Below are 19,610 nucleotides of genomic sequence, written 5' to 3' on the forward strand. Positions count from 1 at the left end.
GAAAGACAGCGGGTCTAGTCCATGGGTGTCTCAGAAGCTCACAGTCAAATCCAACGTAGAGCCTCCCACTGCATTAACCGACATCATTCAACAAATGTTTACAGAGTGCGTGTGCTCATGTGCACGCATGCATACATGTACACACACACGCATATGTGCGCACACACAATACACTGCAATTGTTTTACCATAAAGACCAAAATAAAATGAAAACAGCAAAGCCACAAACTAATGCTCTGCCTTCAAGAACTGGAGGCTCATGTCTTACTCGTCTAGAAACAAGAAAGCAACTGTTCCTGCATTTGACTTAAAATCTTCGGAGCATGGTCTTGAAGCCACCCTACGCACCGGGGTAGGAAAGTGGGACTGTCCCCAAAAAGGTTGCTCTATTTTCAGAGCTGACCTGATTTATACAAGAATCTGGACAGCTCTTCTTATCCAATAAATATGCACCAGGTCATTTATTGCTGTCACTGATGATGGATCTGGTAACATGAGCAACACCGTTCATAGGCTGCTGTATTTTCTTAAAAATGTGGCAGGACCACAACATAGCAAATTCCATAATGTTTTTACCCCTTTCCCCATTTCCACAGTGCCCGACTGTCATTAAATCCAAAAACACGGTGCCTGAAAGGTATACACACAAACCCAACACTCTGATGCTTATCTTGGCAGATAAGTAGAGGCTCTTTGGTTTTTAATTAAATTTTTATTTTGAGTTAATTGTAGATTCACGAGCACTGTAATATATAACAGAGAGAACCTGCCCTGTTTACGGGGTTCCCCCAGCAGTCACATCCTACAAAATTAGGGTACAATAATATAAGCAGGATATTGGCATCGATGCAATCAAGACAGAAAGCATCCCCATCACCACCAAGATCCCTCGCGTGGCCCATATCATCTCCTCTCGTACTCCCCGCTCCCTCTCTCACTCCTAGCAATGACTACCCTGTTCATTTCTGTAATTTCACTGTTTGAAGCATGCTATGGAGACATCATGTAGCACACAACCTTCCAGATCGGCTTTTTCATTTAGTATCACTCTCCAGATATTCATACAGGTTGTTGGGTGTATCAATGGTCCTTTCATTGCTATGCCTGGGCACGATTCCACGGTGTGAAGGGCATCTGGGTAGTTTCCAATTTGAGACTATGACAAATAAAGCTGCCATAAAACAGGTGTGCAGATTTTGGGTGAACATGTCTGCATTTCTCTGGCATAAATGCCCCGGAGTGAAAAGCTCAACTGCATGGTCACATTTTACCTTCCCACCAGCAACAACATGCAAGAGACCCAGGTTCTCCACATCCTTGTCAGCACTTGGTGTTGTCAGTATTGTTCATTTTAGCCGCTCTCATAGATGAGCAGTGATGTCTGTGCTTTTAATCTGCATTTCTCTAATTAGTAACGATGTCGAACATCTCTCCATGTACTTTCTGACTACCTGACTACCCTCTTCGCTGAAATGTCCCTTCATGGTTTCACCTGTTTCTAATTGGATTGTGTTTTGAGAGGTATTTGTCTTATGGATACTAGATCTGTTTCAGGTATATGGTTTGCAAATATGCTCTCCCACTCTGTAGTGTCTTTTTCACCCTTTTGGATGAGACTTTCAGAGAGAGAATTATAAAATCTTATAATTTTATAAAATACATAATTATATAAAATACATAATTTTATAAAATCTTAATTTATCATTTTTTCCCTTTTATGGATCGTGCTTTCGGTGGCAAGTCAAAGAGCTCTCAGCTGAGTCCCACATCTTGAATAACTTCATTTTTTTTCTTTTTCTAAAGCCTTCCTAGTTTTACATTTTACATGTAATTATGTGACCAATTTCGAGTTAATTTTGTATTAGGTACAAGACTTAACACTGAGATTCTTGTTTGTTTGCTTGCTCTTGGCTATGAATGTCCCATTGTTCCAGCACAATTTGTTGAAAAGGCTACCCTTTCTCCACTGAATTAACACCTTTAACCAAAATCAGCTGGGCATATTTGTAGGAGTCCGCCTGTAGATTCTCTGCTCTGTGTCGTTGATAATCTATCCCTCCATCAATGTGACACAGTCTTGATATGACAACTACATAATAAGTCTGGTCATCAGACTGATGCCTCTCATTTTATTATCTTATCAAAACTGTTTTAGGGAGTCCCTGGGGGAGGGCTCCGGGGTTGGGTCTCTGCCTTTGGCTCAGGTCGTGATCCCAGAGTCCTGGGATGGAGTGTCACATCAGGCTCCCTGCGGGGAGCCTGCTTCTCCCTCTGCCTATGTCTCTGCCCCCACCATGAATAAATAAATAAAATATTTATGAAACAAAAGACTATTTTAGTATTTCTAGGTCCTTTATTTTAGAATAATCTTACCTGTGCAAATATTTTGCTGGGATATTGATAAAAATTATGTTAACCTCCTATATCAGTTTGAGAAGTGACTTCCTTCCTTAAGTATTCCCGTCCATGAATATGGTATGACTTTCCATCACTTAGACCTCCTTTCATCTCCTCCATCCGCACCCTGTTGCTCTGAGCATGTGAGTCATCAGCATAACACGACTTGTTAGGTTTACATTGAAATATTTCATTTTGGGGGTGACTGTTAATGGCACTGCATTTTTTATTTCAGTGTCCACATGTTCATTACTAACAGAGAAAGATACAGTTCTTATTTATACATTTATTGTATCCTCCAACCTACCTGAACTCATTCATTAGTTCGGGAGTTTTTTATTTTTTTTAATGGATTATATGAGATTTTCTATGTCGACAATCATCTGCAAATAAGGACAGTTCTATTTCTTCCCTTTTGTATGTCTTTTATTGCTTTTTCTTCCTCTGTCACACTGGCTAGGACTTCCAGCACTATGCTGAATCAGAGTGAGGAGAGGAAACACCCCCAGCTTGTTCCTCATCTCAAGGGGAAAAGCTTCCAGTTTCTCAGCACTAAGCGTGAACTTAGTTGTAGGCTTTTGTATATGTTCTTTATCAAGCTGAAGAAGTGCCCCTCTATTTCCTGACTTTCTGACATGCCTTCTCGTGGATAGGTTTGAATTTATCAAATGCAGAGGATCCTATGATATTCTTTAGCCTTTCATTTGATAGATTACCGTGATTGATCCTCAAATACAGAACCATTCCGACATCCACGGAGCAAACCTCACTTGGCCACGATATAAGCTTTTTTTTTATATATTTTTATATATTGTTGAATTTTGTGTGCTAATATTTTGCTAAGGATTTTTTTTTTTTTTTGTCAGCAGCCAAGTTCTGATGCGGCGTGTTCCATCATTTCTTATTTAGATTCTCAATTGTGTGAACACAGCAAGTTTCCTTCTGCAGGAGTTTTGTTTTAAAAACTGTTCTTTTCACCTGGAGTTGGAGCTCCTGATCTAAGTGCTTTGGTACCCACCGGTCCTCAAAATGCCCAACACACACATAGGCACACACACAGGCACACACGCACACATGCATGCGCACATACACACACATACACACCCCCATATCTGCAAGAATATTTGTAAGTGTCTTCATTGGAACCAGATGTTGGCAATTCACCATCTCTCCTCCTCCCACGAGCCCGGAGTGGCACAGACTCTCAGCATCGTGTCGGTGCTAAGTGCTGAGTGCAGGGCAGAGGATGAAGGCCCGGTCCTCAGTACAGGTCTGGTGCATGTGCATTGCCAGAGAAGCCACTGGGACGTCTGTCACCCCAGGGTATGTTGCTTGGTTCCAGCAGGGTGCTGGCTCCAGGGCACACTGGGACAGAACCCTAGAACCATCCCTCTAGGAGGTCAGCTCTCCCATCTGGAAGGTGGCCTGGCTTCTGTCTTGTTCTTCATTTGCTGATCTTACCCCTCCACTGACTGTCCCCCGGCCTCCAAGACTCTGTTATAAATGAGCAGGCTTTGTCACTCCGTGCAACAACCCAGGGTGGGAGCTCCTGAAGAGCACCATGCTCACTGGCCGGCTCTCTCTCGCTTGAGATCTCCGACCCTTTCAGCTGCTGCCCCAACCCTGGCTCGACGTCCTCCCCCCAGCACTGGCACAGCCAGGCCCAGATCTGGCACTCCGCAGATGTCCACTGTCAAATGGGGAGGAATGCCAGCCAGCCTGGCCCTTCTCGGGGCTCATACCTACGAGAACCAGTGCCCAAGCTAGACATGGGTGGGGCAGCGGGGGTTGGCAGGCTCTAAAACATTTACTTTTCTCATGTCTGTGCTTCCCCCAGGAAACTGTCCAATATGACAATCGGCAGCCCCATGAGGCTACCAAGCACCCTAAAGGTGGCTCATGTTACATTTCTATTGGATAGTGCTGGTCTCCCCGATGCTAACAGTATCTTTGTCCTCACACATATTCTAGAGCAGAAACCCACTCACTTCTGGATCTGCACGGCACCTGCTCACGGTCAGCCACCCACCCCAGGCATACAAGGATTGAGCAGTGAGTGAAAAGTGTGGATAAAATGAATGAAATCAGAGATCAGAGCATCTTCTCTATGTTACAAAGACATCTAAAGTGGATGTGTGTGATTAACTAGAGTCGCCATGCTGTGCCTGACACCCCCAGGACTTATTTATTTTATAACTGCAAGTCTGTTCCTTTTGATCCCCTTCACCTCTTTTGCCCATGCCCTCACCCTCATCCCAGCACCCACCAGTCTGCTGCCTGCTTTGCATATCTGAAAGTTGCTAAGAGAGCAGATCTTTTAAGATTTTATTTATTTATTTATTCATGAGAGACACATGCATAGAGGCAGAGACATAGGTAGAGGGAGAAGCAGGCTCTCTGTGGGGGGCCCGATATGGGACTTGATTCCAGGACCCCGGGATCAGGACCTGAGCCCAATCCAAGGCAGACACTCAACCACTGAGCCACCCAGGAATCCCTACGAGAGCAGACCTTAAAAATTCCTATCACAAGAAAAAAAAAAAAAAATTCTGTAACTGTGTGATGGGATGGATGCTAACTAGACTCACCACGGCCATCATCTCACAATATACAAATACTGAATCCCTATGCTAGACACTTGAATCTAATATAATGTCATAGGTCAATTCTACCTCAACGTTCATAAAAAGGCAGACATGTTTTATCGGAGTCCAGTGCAAATTCTGTAGCTCACATTCAGGACAGGAGCCAAAGTGCCAGAGGCTTGTACACATCACTGCCTGTCCTCAGGACCTACCAACCTACCTACCTGCCCACCTGTGGACTCACATACTGACCAGAACCTTCTTTTTCAGCCAAGCTCTGTCTCGATTTAACATTCCCTAGTCCCCAGTAGGGGTATGAACTGTCCCAGTCCCGAGAAAGCCAAAGGGAAGGGAAGACTCAGTGCAGTTGTAAGGCTAATAGCTTGCATTTGGCCCCAAGCCCACCCTCACCCCGTATCTCCTTCTCTGGTGATGCCTTTTCCCCTCAATCCCATTGGCATACCTGTGCTACCACCCTTCATGTTCTCCTCCCATCTATACCCATTCTTCCTCCCAGACACTTAAAAATCAGATATTTTCACTCCTACTGAATTGTTAATAACTGAAAGAGCTCAATAGGACTGTTTTTGCTAGACATGTCTGCATTCCAATGCAACGGAATCTTACAGCAAAGTAAAGAATCTCTAATGGTGGAACCCTGAGCCTCAGTAAGTCAGGTGGAAGAAGTAGTCTATCTATTTGGGGCAGGACAGGGCCTAAACACACAGTGGACCTGGCTGCGAATTCTTTTCCTAAGCTTCAGTGTGGAGTTAAGGACGAGTAACCACAGGGCGAGACTAGATGAAGCCAGGGCACTCAGCCAGGCAGACACATTTACTCATGCACACACATCTCCTGAGCACTTACTGTGTGCCACACACTCCTCTCACGAGCTCCTGAAGAATAAGACTCAGTCCTTGCCCTCATGAGCCCATACTGCAGAGACCAGGACTCCTCTTTGGTGTAACACGGGTTTCCGGTGGACACACCCACCCCATCAGTCTCCACTGAGACTACAAGGTCCAGATGCTGCCCTTTCCAGGGGCCCCTGAGGCTGTCACAGGCCCAAGCATGGATTCCCTGGGGAGGGCAGGCGACCAGGCTTCAGCAGCCACATGGCCCAGGCAAGTGCCCACACGGGACTGGAAATGGTGGGAGGGCAGAGCCGCAGCAGGCCCTGCCACGCCAGCCCTCCTTGGCTGGCCACCCAAGAGAAAGTGCAACAAATGGCAGACGTCCCAGTGAGTGGACAGAGTAAGCACAGTGAATGGCAGGCTATAAGGCTAAGGCACAGATGGGACCAGCATGGCTGCCACCAACCTTTTCTTGGAGGGGTGGGGGGCGGGGATGAAGAAATAAAGTGGCACCCTTCTGCAGAGCACATGCAGGGGATGGAAATGCAAATACGAGCCCCAGCTCCTCCCCGCCAACACCAGGTCCCCTTAGTCTAGCCGCAGGACCCTGGCCTCTGCCAACATGCGACTCTCAACGTGCTGCCCCTGCCCTGGGCTCTCTTTCAGCCACGTCGGAGATACTGATAATGCTGAAGACCCCCACAGAGGAATGCTGGGTTTCTGAATTGTCACTGTCCCTGCGGCCTTTGCCAAAGAGAAGAGGAGGCCCAGCACAGCTCCCCAGGTCACTTCTCTGCACCTGCCAGGTGCCCCAATTAACTCAGCCCGTGCAGAGGTTGCTGGGAGATACCTAGGCAGCTGCCCCCACCCCAGCAGCAGAAGGGAATGAATCCCACACCATCTTCTGGAAGGGGCTTCGGGGACTCGGCATTGAAGAAATATCCTACACTTTCTCGTTGATTGCCGGAGTACAGGGTGCCCCAGTGAGGGGGCTGGAGCAGCCGGATCTCCTCCAGACAGCCAGATCTGCTCCAGCGCCGATGTGCTCAGAGAGCTCAGACAGCGGGGGTACCCCACACCAGGGCCCCCGAAGCTCTGACACGGGCACGCGGCAGCCTCTGACTTTCTATTACCTGAGAGTTCATCTGAGTTATGTAACTGCCACTCCCCACTCGGCAGCCTTATGACTCACCGACTCCTGTGAATTCCTGGAAGGGGGTCTCAGAGAAAGGATGCCGGTGGGCCCCATGGCCTGTCTGTTCCAGCTCCAGTGAGCCCGGCTCCTACTCCCCCTCGAGTCTGACTGGCATCGGGCAAGAGGAACCCTCTCGAGCCAGACTTCAAACATGAAAATCTAGATCAAGGATATATTTGGCTTTCCAAGCTAATCTTTACATCCAATTTGGTCTCTACTGACTTGTAGCCCTTTGAAGAAAACTTGGCAACCACGCATATGGAAAGCAGATGACTCTTACGTAACCCCAGACAGGAGCCCCTGGGCTCTGGAAGGCTGGGCAGTCACGGGTGGGTCGGGGTTTGCTGTTTACCCACTTCATCGTGACCTAGGGGGCAGCTTTTATCCACACGGCTGGGCAGCAGAGTTTTCCCACTAGAGGCCCAGGGAAATAAAGGCGTCAGCGAGCACACCCAGCCCCTTCGTGCCAGATATCTTGATAGTGCCCGGGGCCAGTGGGCTGGGGGGTGCGGAGGCCAGGCGGGGCTGCCACCACTCCCACTGACACCTGAACGACCCCAGCTAAGAGGATGCAGGATACGGTGGGGATGTGGGCTCTTCCCCCTCTGGAAGTGCAGAGACAGACATCTCAGGGAGGCATGGAGCTGTCTCTGCTCGGAGCTGGCTTGCCCAGCTCCCTACTTATCACCCTCGTGGACGCACAGAAGGAAAGGAAGCAGGTGATTACAATAAATCAGCAGAAGGGACAGACTAGGAGGAGCCTGCCGGCCCCTCCTCCTCCATGTGGATGCTGGATCCCCAGGGTGGGCGTGGCATGAGGGGAGGGGGACGCACCCCAGTGGTGAAAAGGTTTGAGCTGCGTCTCAGAATGGCCATTTATTTCAGCATCACTCTCCCTGATGAGCATCCCAGCCGCTGACACTCGGTGGATTCCGGCTGCAATCAATTTGGTAGCAGCAGCTGGAAATGGGCACGAGCCAGGATTCACCAGGAGGGCCATGTCTGTGGACAGAGCGTCTGACTCCTTCCGTCCTCTTAAAGCCTCTGCACAGCCCCAGCTCCTGGACTTTAGAGGCGGGGAGGGAGAGAGGCCACCCGCTGGGTCCATATGGTAAGGCCCAAGCATGGTACCGCGTGCACGGCCAGAGCTCGGGGGACTCGCAAAGCACCCTACAAGAGAAGAGAGCCACAGCACTCTGTTACACACCCACCCCCACGCAGACACGCACAACCAGGGCCCTGGGGCGGGAGAACCTGCAGAGCCGCCCCAAGGAGCACGGCCCGGGAAGAAGCCGTGACGGTGGCTGGCCGAGGCCCGCCCGAGGACACCTAGCAAATGCCTCGCAAGCTCCCAGCCCCTGACAAAGCTGCTGCGCTGTGGGCTGCAGCCCCAGAGGCCACTCACCACTACGACGAGGCAGCCAAACTCGTTGCTGCGTGCTGAGTAAGCACCCCTCCACGCTGGGCTCGGTGCTCGTTTATGTCTGAGCTCCAGAGCAGCTGGTCAAGCTCCTGGCTGCCTTCAAGAGATACCTTTATCCGTGCTCAGTGCTTTGATAAAACTACCGCCAAAAAGGCACGAAAACAGCTCACTAAGACTCAATCTGTTTCTGCCTCGTGAGAAGAAAAGGCTCCATGCACAGCTCCGGTCAAACGCAGAAGCAGAAAAACCAAGCCCAGACTTCATCTCAGGAGCCTGGGCACAGAGCTTCGGACTCAAGCGATGCCCAGGCTGCCCCCTCTCACCTGGGCTCCGGGTCAGGAACTGCCTGACACAACCAGGTTGGAAGCCTGGCAGCAAGATGCCCAGTGCTCACCTGGAGGGCCAGGTGAGCTTGTAAGCAAAGGTGACAGGTTTTCATCGAGGAAGAAGTGCATTTCCAGGTCTCGAGTAAGCAGTCCTGGCTTTGTTACTGTTATTACTACCCTTGCCTGGTGTGATGGGGAAACGACACTGACCCTCCTGGCAAGGCACCTCTGTTGGCCAGGGGATGGCTCTCCCAGACATGACAGAGCTCTCTCCTGTCAGTCTCCTAGATGGGTGACAGCTCGTCCTTAGAGGCACACTTACAGAAAATCTCTTGTGCTAACACAGAAGGAAAAAAAAAACCACAAAAGGTCAAACTTCAAAATCACCAACAGAACTATTTCCTACAGCAAAATCCCAAGGAGATCTCACTTGGGGATGCTTTAGAGGAACTGTTTTAGTGAATTTTGAGCCAGCACAGAGGTTTCCTTCCATGGTATTTACTCTTCTCTCCCCCTTATCAAAATGTACTAATCTTTCAATCTAGCAACTTAGTAATAATGGGAAAAAAAAAAAAAAAAAAGCACACATAACTTCCCAGCAGTCAGTCAGCAGCCAAGCGGCCAGAAAGTGGCTCAGGAAGCATCTGGGAGCCAGAGGGGCCCCCAGAGCCAAGGCTGGGGCCCGGGTGGGGGGGTCGTTCCTGAGGCCCTGCGGGGCTGGCTGAGACTTGAGAGGCGGATGGCAGGGCACCTGCAGGGGTCACCAGGCACGGCTGCCCCGCTCCATTTTGTCCGTGTCCCTGAACAGGGAGCCTAAACGTTATCTAGTCCAAGCACACGGTATCGATTCAGGCCAGCCAGTACCCAACAGGATCCGCTTCGCCATTAACCCTTTAAAGCCCACACTGGCAAACAAGACCAGCCACCAGGAGAAGGAATGCCGCTTTCCAGAAAAAGGCGGATAATAACATCTGACAATTTTCGCTAGATGTTTTAAAAGCAGTCTTTCCCCCGGGGTGGGGGTGGTCTCGTAAACCAAGGGTAGCTAGAGAAGGCTCGAGGCGCTCCGACCTCTCCCGATTTCTCAAAATCAGGACGCGCACTCGATCCTCCCTCGGGCTCGCTCCCCCCAGCTCCGATGGGGCGACGGTGGGGGCGGCTCGGGCGGCCTTTCCTCCCCAGCGCGGGAGCGCAGTGCATCCCAGTGGACAAACTCGAGAACCGCACCGCTTTCTCCGCCTCCGCCTCTGTCGTCCCCTGCTTTGGGTTGCAACCCGGGACCCAAAACGCGCACCAGCTCCGAGAAGCCCCCCGGCAGGCCGGCGGGCGACGGTGCGGAGGCAGCCGCCCGGCCAAGGAGACGCCAGTGCCCTCCCGGGCCCCAGGCCGCCCGCCCGCCGCCCGGCCCCAAAGCCGACTTCCACAGCAAGCGGGCAAAGTTTGCGGAGAAGGGTCTTCACGCGTACCCCTGCCGCGAGTCCCGGGCGCGACCTCCGGGGTCCAGGGGCCCTGGAGCCCCGACCCCGACGAGCCCCGGGGCGTCCCCGCGGGCGTCTGCGCGTGTGGGTGGGTGGGGGGTGCCCGCCCGCGCTCCCCCGAGCCCCAGCGTCGCTCGCCCCAGCTGCCCGCCAGCTGTGCGCGCCCGTCGGGCCCGGAGGTCACGGGCAAACAGCTGGATCGGCAGCTGGGCGCCCAGGCGGCCCCTGCTCAGCCCCGGGGGCCCGGGGAAGGGGAAGAGAGGGCGGAGTGGCTGTTGGGTTTTGGTTTCCTCCAACTCCTCCTGCCAGGCTCTCTCTCCGGGAGCCGGGAGCGGGGAGCGGGGAGCCGGGAGCCGGGAGCCAGAAGCCGGGGGAACTCTAGCTTTCTCCGGCAGCCCTGGCCCCCGCCCCGGGTCCACGGCTCGGCGGGCCCCGGGGAGGAGGCGCGCCGGGGCGGCAGGCCAGGACACTGCGCTGCTGGCGCCTGGAGCCGCGGGCTCGCCCCGGCCAGCCCGGCTGCGCGGGGAGCTGGGGCGCGCGCCCCTGGCCGGACCCGGACGCACGCAGCCGGGAGAGCCGGCCGCTCCCTGCGGGGTCGCGGAGCTCTGAGCTCGGAGCTGGCACCGCGGCCGGGCTCCCGGGACCCCCTCCGGCAGCCGGCGGGGAGCGGGGAGGGGGGTCCCCTTGTTTGCAACGCCGACAAGAGCGCTGCTCCAGCCCAGCCCGGCACCCACGCACCCACGCACCCACACGCACCCCGGCGCTGGCCGGGTGGCTCACCTGAGTCCTAAAAGCTGTTGAATCCACATGGTCACGTTTCGGGGAGCGGAGCCTCAGACCTTGCTCGCCCCGGCCATCTGCGCGGCGCCCGCGCCCGCGCCCGCTCGCTTCCGTCCCGCGGCGCCGGTCTCCGGCTCTCCGGCTCTCCGTCCGCCGCCGCCCGCCGCCCGCCGCCCGCCGCCCGCCGCCCGCCGGCCGCGGGGCGCAGAGCGAGTCAGAGCGCGGCCGCGCGGGGCTCCATGCCGGCCGGCGCGCCGCCGCCGTTGGGGCGCATGGCTCAGGCGGGGCGGCCCGCGGGGGCGCACATCCTCCAGCCGGGGCGCGGGGCTCGCCGCCCCTCCGGGGGCGAGCGGGCGAAGGCGGCAGCGAGGCGGGGGCGCCCACGGCCGGCCCGGGCGGGGCGCGCTCCGGCGCTGCGGCCGCGCGGGGAGAGGCGGCGGAGCCGCGGCGTCGGCCTCCGGGGCGGCGGGGAGGGAGGCCGGGCGGCGCCGCCGCGCACCGTGCGTGTCTCCCGCCTGCGGTCCGAGCCCCGCGCCGAGGGGGCGGCGCGGCCCGGGGGAGCGGGCGGCGGCGACGCGGCGGGACGCGGGGGGCCCCCGCGCGCAGCCAGGTCAGGGGGCTCTCGCGGGGCTGCGCCGCCGGCCGGCGCCGCTCGGGTGGGCCGGGGGCTCCGTCTGAGCGCTCCTTGCAGACGGCCGCGGCGCCGGGGCCGGCAGGAGGCGGGCGCGGGGGGCGCGCGGGGCGAGGGCGCCGTGCGGCGCGGGGCGTGGGGACGCGCGGCGGCGGCGCGGCGCCGAGGAGGCGCGCGGGGATCCCGGGGCCCCGCCGCCCGCGCCCACCGCGCCCGCCGCAGAGCCGCCCGCCCGCTCGGCCGCCTCCCTCCGCGCGTCTGCCTCTCGGCGCGCTCGCCCCCGCCTCCCCAGCGGGTCCCAACTCCGCCCGCCCGGCCCGGCTCACGTCACCCGCCTTCCCCGCCCCTCGAACTGGAGCCCGAGCCCCCTGCCCGGCGCCCGCTGCCGCTCGCCGCCGCGCCCCGCCCCGCCCCGCCCCGCCCCGCCCCGCCGCGCCCCGCTCGGCCCCGCGACACCTCGCGCGGGGGCCCGGCCGCCCCTTCCCCATCCCCGGCCTCGTCCCAGTCCCCACCTTGGGAGCGGCTCGAGACAGGCCGCGGGCTCGGATTGGACCGCCGGGCGCCGCCGGATGGTGTTGCCACGGTAACCGGATGGCCTGCGAAGCAGTTCGGGGTTCCGACCCAGTTACGGGTGCGCCCGGCGGACCCGGACGGCTACTGTGGGGAGGGGGCGTTCCCGAGGGGGCGCTGCTAGGGGGCGTCTGGAGCCAGAGGCTTCGCGGAAAGTTTCCTCCGGGCGCAGCTGAAGCGCCAGGGTCCGCGGCCCGCGTTCCTCTCTTCCCGCCTCCCGGCCCCCGCCTTGGGCCCCGGCGGAAGAGCCCCTGCGCTCCAGCTCAGAGCTTAGCACCTTCTCCCGCATCCCAGCCCCGACCCGAACGTCCACGCTCCGGCAGCCCCCGCCCCCCCGCCCCCCGGGCCGGATCCCGCAGCCCCCCGGGGCGGGGCGAGGGGGAGCAGCAGGCAGCAGCCGCTGCTGGCCAGGCCCTCGCTCCGGGAGGAGCCGCTGAGTTCAGGGTCCTCGGCCTCCCAGGTTCTCTGCCGCAGCGGGGATCGTGGCCCCCCTACCCCATCCCAGAGCTTGTCCCTGCCTTCCCCGGGTGAGGCCCTATTTGCAGGACAGCGGCCCCAGGACGAACGGCCTCCCTGCGGGCCTCTCACTGAGAGGAGTGACCTACGGTGAACTGCTCCTCCGAAGGCCGGTCCTGCTCTGCCACCTGGGAAACGTCCCACAAAGCCCAGCTGTCCCCTTGGGGCCCTCGAGGCAGGTGCAGAATCGCAGGCCTCAGAGGCCGCCTAGCACAGCTCTTCTGCGGCAAGCCTGCAACCGGGGTCCGGGAGTGGAAGGAAGGTCATTAACTGACTCCAGACCTGAGCCACCCAGCGGCCTCCCTTAGCCCAGCTCTGGAATCACCTGCTCTTGTGAGGTCAGCAGAGACCCCCCTCGGCTGGTCAAGCCTCCCTGAGAAGGGGCAGTTGGTGGCGGGGCAGGTCCAGGCCCTGCATGGCCAGGACTTGGACTCCCAGGCAGGGCCTTCATCCCTGGGCATCAGGTCCTGGAGAGCCATAGGACTCTGCTTCGCCCAGACAGAAGATGCGGGTGACCTGCGTCCCCACCACGATCCCCAACGACAAAGGCAGGAGGCAAGGAAGCATGGTGGCAAGAGCCAAGTTTTGCCAGGAGCAGACCAGCCAGTGCTGCTTACCATTGAGGGGTCCTGGGTGCCTGGTTGAGCTTCTCTGATCCTGTTTCCTTCTCTGTAAAATGGATTTCATGTTCGGTTCCACACAGACTTTTGTGGGGAGTAAATGAGGTGGCCTCGCACACAGCGTCACTCTTAGGGTTCAAAGAAGCACCAGGCTGCATCAGCGCTTTGCCTGCCTGGCCGTTCCTGGGTGGTCTTCCCCCGGAGCCCTCTGCCTGAGGAGTTTGGGGGAACAGATCCCATTAAAGGCTGGGCTCAGGATAGCCAGGGGAGAAGGGGGTGCCCACAGTGCTGCCACCTAGCGGGATGAAGTGGGGGGTGCTGCGGGAGGGAGGCCCTTGCAGGAGCCGGCACAGCCAGGAGTGAGGCCCCCAGGGGTGAGGGCAAGTCCTGGCCCTTCTGTTCCAGAGACCCCGTCAGTGGCTGTGTGCAAACCCACACACCTCGTCTCAGAATGTTTACAAATGCATGCCCTGAAATGCACCAGGAAGAATCATTAGGGAGTCAATTATATTGCAATGCGTTATCAAATTTTTAAAACAAATTTTTGAAACAGCAATGTGTGTTCTTTAATATTAGACCGACCCAGTAATGAATGAGCGGATCAAAACATACCACGATGCAGGAGATACGTGGCAATGGTAGTTTGGGACATCCGAGATGTCCATGACATGAGTGGAGAGTGAATGCCCGCAGGTTCCCGGTTTGAGAGCAGGTCACAGGAGCCTGCTGCCTTCACTTGTAATGGAAGAAAATGCTGGATTTCCTTTGGAATTTGTGAGAATAAACATATCAGTTTTTTCCCACCCATATATAAAGGCCCATTGGGTTCTACCCACATACCTTGGGGCTCCCTGGACCTCGGGCATGAACCCCTGGATAGATAGGAATGTGTGTCCTGAAAACAACAGAGCGAGGGGGCATAAGTAGCTGGGGATGCCAGGTTCTAAAGTACACAGTAGTTGTTCACCTTGTTCACCAGGTGAGTGCAGGTCTCTTAAATCTCTGGGCCAGCAGGCTGCCCTTCCCACACCTGGACAGTAGCATATCAGTAAGAACTGGGCATACAAGTTCCCCTCTTCCTCCGGGCACCGATATCTACAGCATAAGTCCCTCCAAAGAAAGCACCCACCTGGTATCCTGTTGGTTTTTATATTTTTCTCTTGATGAAAAACATTATCGTTTTTTACATGCTGTAAAACAATAAAACCAGGACCTGTATTTCACCATTACTGTAACTGACTTCCTGTACTTTAAGGACATCTCATATTTCTGACCTTTTCATTTTCCTCCTCTCTTGGGAACTGGGAGGGTGAGTGCATGGCATCCCACACCCCACACACAGACTGTCACTCCGGCACACACAGGCCTCCCAGCTTCAGCAGGTGCAGAAGGGTGGTTTCTAGAGGCACCCGCTGTGGAAAGCTCTCCCAGCGCCCTCCCACCTCTGCTTGCTACCCCCAACTCAGGGGCTAGCTGCGCCCTGAAACCCTAGAATCAGCGGGCTTCACATGGGTCCCTCTGAGCCCCCTCGCCTCTGCCCTGCCCTATTTTCCCAACAAAGGAGTCCACCGACCCCCTGCAGGTGGTCCTCTTTGAAACTCTCTTAGGCCATTTACCTAATGGCCTTCCCAGAGTCGACTATTTTTAAAACCCATCCAAAGCCAAATTGAGCTGCCATTGTTCATTTTTCTCCCAAGGAGGTAAATGTGTCTTAAGCATGACATTTGATTAAGTAGCTAAGTTTGTGATTTTAAATGGAAAGAAAAATGCTGATTAAAATTATAAGTTTCTTTAAAGCATTCACACTACTGTCTTCTCTGCCCCCTGCCTTAGTGGCTCCCCCACACAAGAAAACTTGCCTCTGGTGGGGTGGGGGCAGGGATGAACTCCAATCACTCTGCCTTGGGCTGGGGTTAAGTGCCCAGATTTTGGAATTCCTCCCTGGTCTTCTGAGCTGCTTCCTAGGTGAGGCTGGCACGGAGTTGCCCACTCCAGCTGAGCACAAGAGTAAGGCTGCCTTGTCAAGGGCCAGAAAAGAGACTCCCCCAGACAAAAAGACTCCCAGGATGGTTAGCCCAGCCCAGGGCCAGCAACAGAAAATGCCAGGTCCCTACTGTCCATTCAAACACACTTGTGTATCAGAAAGAGGCAAAGTTGCTCCCGCCACTTGTTCTGAGCAAGTGATGGACTCTGAAGGCAGGTGGAAAAAAAGGACTGCCTAAAAATTTGAGCTGGCCTGGGACGGAGGGAAAAAAAGCCCATTTTAAGGCTTTTAGGGATTCACTGTGATGACAGTTTTGCTTCTTCTTTTTGGATGGGCAAGGATGATGAGAAAGAGGATGAATTTGCATTGCAAAGTAAAGTGACAATTTGAACACCTTCCCTTGGCAGTGTGGACAGTCTGGAGGTTTGAAGCCTGGAGCTGGAGAGATGAGAAAGTCCAGAGGTGGGCGGAGGCATGCAGGGAAGCCAGGCAGGGGCTGGGGTGTCCCCAGGAGAGAGGCCACAGGGCCCACCTGAGTCCTTACATTTTCTCATCACTGTGGCTGAAACCAAAGTCTGAGGGTTTTGTCCTGTGTCGTGGTTCTGCTCCAAGGCAGTTGTGCTTGTGTTAAAGGCATGTCGGTGAGTGATGATGGACTCTGCAGTGGGGCCGGGGAGAGAACAGTGGCCAGCGAAGCCAGAGGATGTGAGGAAAAACCCCCTTCCTCTCCCATACTTCGGAAAACTCTGGGCCTTGGGAGGTAGAGGGAGGGGGTACTGGGCTTCACAAAATACTCAGGATGGAGCTCATGTGGATATTAAAAGAAAAGAGAGGAGAGGAGATCAGGGACATGGGAGATCAGACCCTTGGTTGCTATGGGGGATGAGTCTCTTGCTGGCATCCAAAGGTCTGACACCTGCTAGTAGGAGGATGAGAGGTTGAGTTCATCCCATTGAATGAGCTCTGAGCATGTACAGAAAGGACCAGTGAGGGAGGCTCCCCGGACAGAAGCATGCCTGGCTGGAGAAGCTCCTCAAATGGGGATGACCTCACAGGGAAGGAAGTCTGATCTCGGAGCAGTTGCTGCTACTGACTGGTCTCAAGCAGGAAAGCCAAGCTGGGTGCCAGTGCATCCCCACTATTGATGTCCCTTCCACATCGATTCATAAGCCACATCAGTCAGCTCAGACTAGATTATGCTGTATCAACAGACAACCCCCAGAGCTGTGGCTGAACTCAACAAAGGTCAATGTCTTGTTCTTGCTCACAACCACCAACGGTTGCCATCAGCTTTGCTGCACGTTGTCGTCATTCTGGGACCCAACCTGAAGGAGCTACTCTTATCTGAACATCCCCAGTCACATAACACAGGGCATGGAGTCATGCTGGAAGCTCACAGTGGCCCTTAAAGCTTCTGCAGGGAAAGAACACGTGTCACTTCTGTGCACATTTCACTGGCCAAAGTAAGTAACATGGCCAAGCTGATATTAGAGGATGAGAAGCATAAATCTCACACAGGGAGGGGCAGACGACACTCTGGATACTCATACAGTCTACTAAACTCACCGGTAGATGTCAATGGTTCAAGAAGATAGTTTGTATTTCAACTTCACTGAGCCCCTAAACTCTGCAATGCCAGAATCTGTTCAAAGGAAGGAGCATGTTTTCTGGGAGGCATGCTGAGTTTGTATATCTTTTCTACCTCCAGATTCCAGAGTGATAGACTCTAAAGTCCTCCCAGCCTCGACTTTGAAGGCTGGGAGGACTCTGGACCTGAACCAAGAGTAATGCTGGAAAAAGATACACTTGCTGACTGTAATTGGGTGTTGGGGGTGATTTGCTTATCCCTAGCTATAGCCACGGTCAGACAACGCATCTTTAGGGGCTCTGCTTCTATCTCGAGGGCAGAGCTCTGAGTAGTCAAGAAAAATCATCATCATCATGAGCATCATCATCACCATCATTGCCATCATCATCACCATCCTCATCACCATCATCACATCATCCCCCTCATCACAATCACCATCACCATCATCATAGTCACCTTCATCATCATCACCATCACCATCATCATCATTATAGTCACCTTCATCATCACCATATGAGCACCATTATCACCATCATTATCACCACCATCATCACCATCATCACCATCTCCGTCATCATCATCAAAGTCACCTTCATCATTATCATAGTTACCATCGTTATCTCCATCATCACCACCACCATCAACATCATCACCACCACCATCATCATCATCCCCATCATCATCATTACCTTCATCATCATCATAGTCACCATCATCATACCCATCATCACCACCGTCATCACCATCACCACCATCACCACCGTCATCACTATCATCACCGTCATCATCACTATAATTATCAGCTTTAAGAGTTTTATTGGTGCTCAGGATCTACCGAGAGATACTTTCTTAGCACACCCAAAAGCTCTGACCCTTCAATGGCCCCCCGTTTTTGACCTGTGATCATCATAGCCCATCTTCCCCAAGCAGCAGCTCATGTGACGTCAAGGCTGCTCACAGCCAATCCAGAGAGTAATCAAGCAGAAAAGCCACTTCCTGTAACGATGCCTTGTCCAAGCTGTTATTCTCAGGCTTGAAGAGGCTTCCGGAACATGCCAAGGAGGGAGGAAGACGTGTCACTTATTGAGTGCCCTGATGCAGAGCAAATACCCAGCTGGCTTGTTACAGTGTGGCCTGAAATTCACCCCAGTCTATAAGCATCAGCCACCATGATGAATTTTACATTTCTAATCTCATTTAACCACCACAACAACGCAGAGAGGTTAATAATATCATCCTAGCTGAACCTAACATTTAAAATATTAAGCACTGTGCAGCTTGAACACTGGAACGGAGGCCGGCTGTGACCACAGAGCCAAGGAGGCATTATGGGTGAGGGGATGAAGCTATATGGGGGTGGTGCTGAGAAAGTTCAGGGGCTGTTTCCAACTGGCATGTAGACATTTCAATATTGTAATAGTGTAGTATTTGGGCATGCTGCCTGGATATCAAGCCTGGTCACATAGGTATGCACATAGAAGTAGTTCAGAGAGGATTGTCCAAGATCACCCAGCAGGGAAGGGATGGCTCTGTGATCCAGCCCCAGCCAATCAAAGCCAGGGTTCTATCCAGTGTACCACATGGGGGACACTTCAGGCAAAATCACTTCTCCCCCATGTTCACCCCCACTTCTGAATATGTCAAAAAACAGAACCCCTGGTAGGTTGCAATATTCAAAGACTACCAGTCGCTACCCTGGGTCATTACATTCTTAAATACAGTATAGCTGGTCCCTGAATCTCACCTTCGAAACTGTGCTTATATGAAATGATTGATTTTGTTTAGCCTTGCAGGGAGCGTGCCTACAGTGACATGCTGCTGGCCACCCAATATCCATTCTCCCCTTCATCCTTACCAACAAAACTTATGGGTGTGTGTGTGTGTGTGTGTGTGTGTGTGTGTGTGTGACAAATGTGCCAGGCCAAAAGTGCATCTAGCTCAGCCTTTCTTTGTACCTGGGGTGGCCCGTGACACAGTCCTGGCCAGTTACACACAGACAGGCATTGCTTGATGGGACTTCCCACAAAATTCTCTGGGAGAGTGCTGACCCATTAGCACACAACTTTTACTTTCCTTCTTCTCCTCGTTCCTGCCTGGAATGCAGATGGGATGCAGGAGATGCGGCAGCCATGTTGTCAACCTGAAGTGACAGGTATGTGGGTTGAAGCTACAACCCAAGAATGCCAGGGTGAATGGATGGAAACAGTCTGGGCCTCTGAGGTGTCGTAGACATCCGTACAAACTGGTCTACAGACTTTCTAGCAGGCAAGAATGACAAATCAGTTGCAGCTCAAGCTACAGTTCATTCTAGATTTCTATAACTTTTGGGCAAGGCTGGGAATACCTGAACACAGACTGAGCTTCTTGTCAATTGTCTGGGGAGGAATTTTACTACCCCCACTAAATATCCTAGTCAAAAAGGAGGGACAGAAATCTGGAAGCTAAACAGAGACACACCACGTGGGTTTCACGTCACCCACTGCACATCCTGAGCCCGGCCTACCTCACCAATGCCTAACAGGCATCTCTGGCTGAGTTCTGACCTGGGGTGGGGATGGAATGGAGCTATGGATTCCTTCTCGGCTTTTTGTTCCCAGGTTTCTGAAGATTTTGCTGAGGGAGCAGGCAAATGCTGAGTCTCCTGGGAGATGGTGATTCCTGGC

At 54.2% G+C, this 19,610-nt stretch overlaps 1 protein-coding gene across 3 annotated transcripts in view; it reads right to left on the bottom strand.

Moving 5' to 3' along the window:
- AJAP1 (adherens junctions associated protein 1) overlaps positions 1 to 12,276 on the bottom strand; it is a 124,375-nt gene extending 112,099 nt beyond the window's left edge. For 2 of the 3 annotated variants that reach the window (XM_077891470.1, XM_077891471.1), the window contains exon 1: positions 11,039 to 11,197. In XM_077891470.1, coding sequence (XP_077747596.1) covers positions 11,039 to 11,067 — 29 coding nt within the window. In that variant the 5' untranslated portion in view covers positions 11,068 to 11,197. Of the gene's footprint in view, positions 1 to 11,038; positions 11,198 to 12,181 lie in introns of those variants that run through there. The other variant, XM_077891472.1, reaches the window with a different exon arrangement.
- Between the last annotated feature and the right edge of the window lie 7,334 nt (positions 12,277 to 19,610).

The sequence above is a fragment of the Canis aureus genome, chromosome 3 (genome assembly GCF_053574225.1).
Source record: "Canis aureus isolate CA01 chromosome 3, VMU_Caureus_v.1.0, whole genome shotgun sequence".
NCBI lineage: Eukaryota > Metazoa > Chordata > Mammalia > Carnivora > Canidae > Canis > Canis aureus.